At 35.7% G+C, this 8,529-nt stretch overlaps 1 protein-coding gene across 1 annotated transcript; it reads left to right on the top strand.

Annotated features, from left to right (window-relative positions):
- Nucleotides 1-3,535: 3,535 nt before the first annotated feature.
- On the top strand, nt 3,536-7,211 carry lrrc61 (leucine rich repeat containing 61). Its single transcript, XM_026919649.3, has 9 exons — nt 3,536-3,892; nt 4,911-5,006; nt 5,104-5,250; nt 5,357-5,417; nt 5,508-5,593; nt 5,690-5,755; nt 5,861-5,929; nt 6,261-6,386; nt 6,573-7,211. Exons 1-9 carry the CDS (start codon nt 3,865-3,867, stop codon nt 6,677-6,679), a joined length of 786 nt encoding a protein of 261 aa, XP_026775450.1. The 5' UTR covers nt 3,536-3,864; the 3' UTR covers nt 6,680-7,211.
- Nucleotides 7,212-8,529: the final 1,318 nt, after the last annotated feature.

An 8,529-nucleotide genomic window follows, 5' to 3' on the forward strand; every position in this document is an offset into this window, starting at 1 on the left:
TACATACATACACACACACACACACACACACACACACGCATACACACATGCATACACACATACACACTCATACATACATACACACATGCATACATATACACACACACACACACACACATACATACATACATACATACACACACATGCGTACATACATACACACACACACACACACACACACACACACATGCATACATACATACACACACATACATACATACATACACACATGCATACATACATATACACACACACACACACACACACACACACACACATACACATACCTACATACACAAATGCATACATACATACACACACACACCCACACACACACACACACACATGCATACATACATACATACACACACACACACACACATGCATACATACATACACACACATGCATACATACATACACACACACACACACACACACACACATGCATACATACATACACACACACACACATGCACACACACACACACACACATGCATACATACATACACACACACACACACACACACACACATGCATACATACATACATACACACACACACACACACACACACACACATGCATACATAAATACACACATGCATACATACACACACACACACACACATGCATGCATACATACACACACATACATACAACGCAGAGAGACTCGGGAGGAGTTTCTATTCAATTCAATTCAATTTTATTTGTATAGCGCTTTTAACGATGGACATTATCACAAAGCAGCTTTACAGAAATAAATGGATTCACAAAAAACGTTGCTACTGAATGAGGTCACTTGAGAATTCTGCATATTAGTCTACCTCACACACGGACACAGACACACAAACACAAACAGTTGCACTATGGACAAACAAAAACTCTTGCACTCAATTTTTTTGCACACTACACTCCTCCAAAAGCTGCTAAACATATTTTTACATATAATGTATATTTATCTACTAAATTCTATTCTATTTTATTTTTCTAGTTTATTCATTGTATTCTGCTTTTATTGTATTCTGTTTTATTAAGCATCACTGTTGCAATGTGGGACAAGGCACTAAGAAAAAACATTTCACTACATTAATATATCACATGTATGTAATATGTATGTGACAAACAAAGAACCTTGAACCTTGAACATACACACATACACACATACACACATACATACACTATATGGACAAAAGTTTGTGGACACCTGACCATCACACACATATGTAGTTCTTCCTCAACCTGTTACCACAAAAAACTGGAAGTACACAATTGTCTATGTTGTAGCATTACAATTTCACTTCCCTGGAACTAAGAGGCCCAAACCTGTTCCAGCATGACAATGCCCCTGTGCACAAAGCGAGCTCCATGAAGACATAGTGTGTGAAGGTTGGAGTGGAAGAACTGGAGTGTCCTGCACAGAGCACTGACCTCAACCCCACTGAACACCTCTGGGAAGAACTGGAACATCGACTGCACCCCAGACGTCCTCACCTGACATCAGTGCCTGACCTCACTAATGCTCTTGTTCCTGAATGGACACAAATCCCCACAGCCACGCTCCAAAATCTAGTGCAAAGCCTTCCCAGAAGAGTGGAGGATATTATCACATCAAAGGGGGCTAAATCTGGAATGGCATTGACAAAAAGCACATACAGGTTTGATGGTCAGGTATCCACAAACTTTTGACCATATAGTATATATATATATACATATATATATATATATATATATATATATATATATATATATATATATATATATATATATATATATATATATATATATACATACATGCATACATAAATGAATAAATAAATAAATAAATACACATTTAAACATAGAATTAAATATATAAATTATACCTAAATAATTAAATCTGGGAGAGAAATATATAAATACATTTGGATAAATACATTCAGACAAATGGATAAATAAATGAATATTTGCCAGAACTCCATAAACAATGTTGAAATGAATATTATACACTACTGTGCAAGTGTCTTAGGCACCTTTCATTTTTTTTAATACAAATATTGTTATAGGTGTGGTGTTTTATGACATCTGTATTATTAAGTCAGTGCAAAAACATTACTTTTTCAAGTTACATTGTACAAAAAAAAATATGTGCATGTCAGTAAAGAAGCACAAAGTGTAGGAGACTACAGATGCATTTTTAAAAAGCAAAGCGTTGTCACAAAGAACAACAACAACAGAAACAAGGTTCTTTATTTGTCACACACATATTACTTACATGTGATGTAATGTAGTGAAATATTTTTCCTTAGTGCCTCGTCCCACAGTGCAACAGTGATACACAATAAAAACAGAATATAATAAAATAAAATCTAGTAGACTATATGTAAAAAGCTTTAGAAGCCTTTAGAGGAATGAAATGTAGAATATGAATATGCATAAATAGAATATGTTTAAAAAACAGATATACAGAGCTGTAGTGTGCAAAACAATTGGTGGCATTGTCACACCAAATATTGACTTTGTTTAGTTTATTACTGATTACTACTCTTTACAGTATTTTTAATGCAGAAAAGTATAATTTTATTATTTTTGAAGGCATATTTGCTTTACAGCATTTCTTTTCATGTGCTTAAGACTTTTGCACAGTACTGTATATTATGAGGGATTTATTCCACCTGTATTTATTTGTATGTAAGCTCTCATACTAATTTAAAACAAAAACAAACAAACAAAACATATTTATTAACCATTTATTTGGAGCTGGTAGTTATCCACAGTTAAATTATTGTTAAATAATGATTAAATAATTTCCAATTGCATGCATATATATATATATATATATATATATATATATATATATATATATATATATATATATATATATATATATATATATATCTGTATATATATATATATATATATATATATGTATGTATGTTTTTTTTTTTTTTAATAAATATTAAGTTCGGAACAAACCATACAGTTTTTTTAAGGAAATTAAAACAGAAACCCAATTAAGAATTTGAATGATGTTGATGTTTTAAGTAGTATGCACTGTTCTACCCTGAAGCTTTTTTTTTTTTTTTTAAATCTGAATGCTACATAAACAAACATTATACCTAAATACATAAAAAGACATGCAGAGAGAAAACTGCAGATTAAATATAAGTACAAAGGGTTACATTAAAAAAGACAGCGTTTCAAATTTTTACTTTTCAATCATTTTTAGCACTTTAGCAGCTAAAATTGTATATGTAGATTTTTTTTATCTATACAATTAAGAGAGTCAATAAACATTAAAAAAAAACCGTAAAGACCTTAAAACACGGTCCTTGTGCTTTTGTGTATATGAAATTTATCAAATAAAATCATAAGATTCACCATGAAGGTAACAGGTATATTTTTCGATTCAGAGTATTTATAAAAAGATCTTTGCAGGTTATATCAAAAATATGTCCTGATTTCTGTTGAACAAATACAGATAAATCTTCCCATTGTTTTATGGAATGGAGTCAAAAAACACACATTAGTGTGGCAGTATACGGGATTTGACGTAGCTAGGGTCCTTGACGTCACCTTAGTAACCAAGCAGTGCAGGTACACAGAAGAACAGGACGGATACTTCCGGGGTGATGTAAAAATAAATAAATGCAAATTATTAACCTCTAAGCGATTTGTTTAGACTTTACAGATCAGGAGTTGGTGATGGGAATTATCTTTTGAAATAAAATGATAAAAAGCACGAGCACGCCTGACGCGCAGCCGTACAGCGTCTCAGAGCCAGGCATGCTACAGCATTAGCACAGCGTCACCAGCAGTTCACCAGCAGATAAGACGAAACACCTCTAGCGGCTTTCTCCTCTAATGAATGCATAATTTACTACAAATATGGAAGCTAAAAGGGACAAAGAGTATGGTAAGTAGATTACCAGCCCTTTAAATCCATCTGTTAAACGTGTAAGCTAGGCAGCTAGGTCATTATTATTTAGCGCGTTAGCTCAGTTGTGTGGCGTGGAAGTAGCTGTCCATTCACTGCGGTACTAAGTACAGTACTCTCTCTGAGCGGTACTGTTTGTTTTAGTAACTAAAATGAATAGCTCAGTACAAACTTACGCCTATTTTGACTCATACCTTGGTGAATACACCTTATCGAACAATTTCTTCCCTTAGCCACTTAAACTAACTGCTGTTTTTCAGCAATTATTGTTGCGCAGTGCCTTAATACAGTTGTTTTATATAAACTAGTTTCTTTCCATTGCTTTATTGCAATATTATACACAGACATTCATTTTCAGTAACAGCTTTAATCTAGTCAGAGTCATGGTGGACCCGGAGCCTATCCCAGAGTCCTGGGATCACTGGGTGAAAAGCAGGAGAATTCACCTCAGTACTGATGTTGGTAGTTTTACATTTTTGGCATTTGGTAGACACCCTTATCCAGAGCAACTTGTTGTTCCTCTTTTGGCTGCTCCTGTTAGGGGTTGCCACAGCGGATCACTGGTCCACATATTTGATTTGGCACAGTTTTACACAGGATGCCCTTCCAAACGCAGCTCTCCCCAATTTTATCTGGGCTGGGGCTGGTTCCCTGGCCGGGAATCAAACCCGGTCCGTAGCGGTGAGAGCACTGTGGCCTAACCACTAGTCCTCCAGGGACCCTTATCCAGAGCAACTTATATTTATCTTCATTTATACAACTGGGCAATGGAGGGTTAACGGCCTTGCTCAAAGGCCCAGCAGTGGCAGTGCTGGGATTTGAACTCATGACCTTCCAAACTGAAGTATCAGATGATATATTTTCTGTCACTGAATATACAGTAGTTTTGTGCAATATTGAAGGTTTACAGATACTTCAACAAGTCACAAGCAAGCATTTCTCCTGTACCACTTTACCAAACACTCTTTAACTCTTACAATCTTTCTTTGTTTTGCAGAAACAGAGTGTGCAAAGATCACTCCTGGGCTCCTGAAGTCCCGAACTGGGGAATTTGATTTGGAGTCCATTTTATTTCTCAAACTAAGGAGTCTAGGTCGGTTTCATTCTGTTGTTGTTGTCGTTGTAGTTGTTATTTCGAAGTATGTATGTAGTCTGTGGTCCCTGTATCAGACTGTGTGTGTGTGTTTTAGGAATATATGATCTTGGATGCATTGGAGAATGTATAAACCTGGAAAGGCTGGACCTCTCTGGGAATAATATTACAAATCTAGCACCTCTTGCATCACTCCGACTTCTGCTTGTGCTTAATCTGTCAGCTAACAGGATTTCCAACATAGGTATTTGAATATAAAGAGTAGTCTTAAGTAGGGTATGTTGTTGAAACAGTGATAATCTAACAGGAAGTGAATCTAATATGTATTATCATGTGTTGTCATTTTGGAGAACCCCTCTCTAGTTGTGAAAGTCTGCAGAGTCTGAATATGGCAGGAAATCTTATATCCAGGTATTTTACTTCACAGCCATTTTGTCTTATTACCCAATGTTCCCTTTCTTTCTATTTAAATTTATTCGTACATACTTTTCTAACCTACAGCATTGATAGCCTCCATGCTTTGAAGTCTTTACGAAAATTAGAGAGTATTAGGCTGAAGGACAACACCTACAATTACACTAATCCAGGTTAGCTTTTCATTCTACTGGTAATGTGCTTTGAACTTTAATCTGGAGCTGCTTTCTTTTGCTCACAATTTAACTTGACCCACTCATTTCTCCCAGTTTGCAAGAACACCTCATACAGAAACACAGTCCTTGAAATGTTCCCAAACATCAAGGTGTTCGATGGTGAGGAAACTTTTGCACTGGGACCCATAATAATACCAACAAGTTGAATAAAATGTAAGCAGCCAGCCAAATGAGCATGCAAATAATTGTTTTACATTGCTGTAGGGGAACGGGTGGTTGGACGCGGAAGTGATCTGTACCAACTATGCAAAGACATTGATGACACAATAAAAGGTACTTCTAACTGACCAAATTACTTGTATTTACATTTTAAACCTTTGTGAGTAAACTGTAGTAATATCAGTTAAATTTTTTCATGATATTAGTTTTATAAATTTAAAGTTTCCAAAGATTTCTGTTGTGCTAGTGCAACTACACTCTTTGCTAGCATGTGTAATACCAAATGTGCAAACATTGTCTCTTTATTTGAAAAAGTTCTTATTTAAACCTACAAATTAGGAAATTAGGTAAAATACCCAGTACCTGTAGTAATCCCAGTAACTGTGGTGATAAATAATACAGGTTAAATCCAGTTGCTCTAATATCAATATTTTATCTTTTGTAGCAGGCATGTATAAAAATGGCCAGCTGCCAGAAGTGCCAGACTGTAAGCCATGGGTAGAAGATGGGTTTTGGGAGATAAAGAGATCAAATAATGCCATTGTTGAAGAAGCCTACAAACAATTTAATGGTAATATGTTTTATTTTATATTTTATTTTTGATATTGACATCAGTGCTACGTTTAAAGTTCTACAGACAGTGTACTTAAGTAAAGGCTATATGGACACATAACAGTTACTAGTTATGCGAGGCAGTAGCTTAAAGATTGTGATTGATGCTTTTTGCTTTATTTTCTATCACCTTGTGGTTTAACAGATGTTCTTCATGAATGCAGGCTGCTAAACAGAAGAGCAGCTCATGCAATCTCACAGACTGAGAGGACACTTGGCCTCAAAAACCCACCAAAGCAGTATTCTGTTTGAAATAAACACACATCGCCACAATTAAACAGATTTTTGATACATATTCTTTTCAGTTGATTAAAAAATTGCCACCACACACCTGTTTCAATTTGTTTTTAAAAGATCCACATGCTTGACACATCACCAGTGCCAGTGCCAGAACTCCTGAATATTCAGTGCTTGGAGGGCAAGGCTTTAACTGTTACTGAGCCACTGTAACTCCACTGCTGAGCTCATGTTTATAGACTTGAGACTCATGATGGTCAAACTGAGACTTTTTTAGAATTGTCACTCAAAGCTGTGTACAGTATGTTATTGCTTTTAACAGTGCTGTGTCTTTTAGACAGTGAAATGTATGTTGTGATGCATTTATGCTATTTATTGACCATCTTAGTTTTTCCTATGATTCACTCCTTACTGACACTTTGTGTGTTTCATAGAATTGCACATTGTTTTTGTAATTTTACATTGTTTGATTTTCACATTCTGCCTACATTTTTTCTGACTCTGAACTACCCCATGATTTGTGATGCATATAAATAGATAAAACACACTCTTACTATAACAGTGTCATTTTGTCCTGTTTTTAACCCTTGTGCTATGTTAAAGGTAATGTTCCATGTTTGGTGTTCACTGTCAAAATTGGCTGGGTACCCTAAAACTTTTTATAAAGCATTTAAAAATGTTTATTATTGCCTATCATGGGTGGCACTGTGGCACAGTGAGTAGCTTTGCCACGTTACAGCTCCGGAGTCCCTGTTTCAATGGATGTGGATGTTCTTTCTGTGCATGTTCTCCCTGTGTTCATGTAGGTTTCCTCCCAAAAACATGCAGGTAGTATTGGTAGGTTGGATTGGCTACTCTAAATTGTGAATGAGTGTATGAATGTGTGTGTATGGTGCCCTGTGATGGACTTGCGTTCCATCCAAGGTGTATTCCCCGCCTCGCACCCACTGTTGTCAGGATAGATTCTGGATCGTGACCAGGATAAAGTGGTTACTGAAGATGAAAATATAAATGAATTATGTATTGTTGTTGTATTATACCTTTTAATCAACCCTGTTCCTGGTCATTGTCAGAAGATTTATGGTCCTTTATGAAATTTACTGTATGGTGTATAAACCACATTTACCTGAAATTATACCACTTGATTTTGTACACCAGATACGAGAGGAAAATCTCTTTTAAAAGACTGGTAGGTTAGACTGTTATGTTCAAATTGAGCCAATATTCTTGTATTTCATGTTAGACAGTGCCCCACCAAAAAAAAACAATACTTTAAAACTTCACTTGTTTTGCAGCCTGCTCAGATTCAGTCACATTATATGGTAAAATGTGCCACAGAGTATATAAACATTTGATTTGCAAACCTAACATGCTAAACTGGTCCTATTTATAAGTAGAGTGAGATAAAGAGAGAGTGCATGATTTCTCCTTTTGTCTTCTTCTCTAATTCTATACTGAATCTTACTGAAAGTCAATGAAACCATTAATTTTATGTGTTTAGATGTATAGTCTGGACAAATTTATTAAGCTTTAAGCAGTGCAGAGGAGAGAAACCACTGGTATAATAGAGGAAAACAGCCATTTCCCCCCCAGTTTGGACCACAATAGGATTAGGGGGAATAGGAGGGTTCATCTGCTTTTTAACTCCTTGCACTGTGAAGGAATTTCATGTAATTAATTAGATGCAATTTTACATCGCCATCTTGTGGCTGTTTTAGTATGGCTTTTATTGATAAACCAGCTAACAGTCCCACTGTCACAGATACATTTTGTGTCCTTATAATAGGGTGAATTCAGATACACTGGGACAGTTTTCAGTTCTGGCTGAAAAGAAGCAGCCCTAAAGCATGATGCTGCCACCTCCA

This window comes from Pangasianodon hypophthalmus, chromosome 9 (genome assembly GCF_027358585.1).
Source record: "Pangasianodon hypophthalmus isolate fPanHyp1 chromosome 9, fPanHyp1.pri, whole genome shotgun sequence".
In the NCBI taxonomy this organism is placed as follows: Eukaryota; Metazoa; Chordata; class Actinopteri; order Siluriformes; family Pangasiidae; genus Pangasianodon; species Pangasianodon hypophthalmus.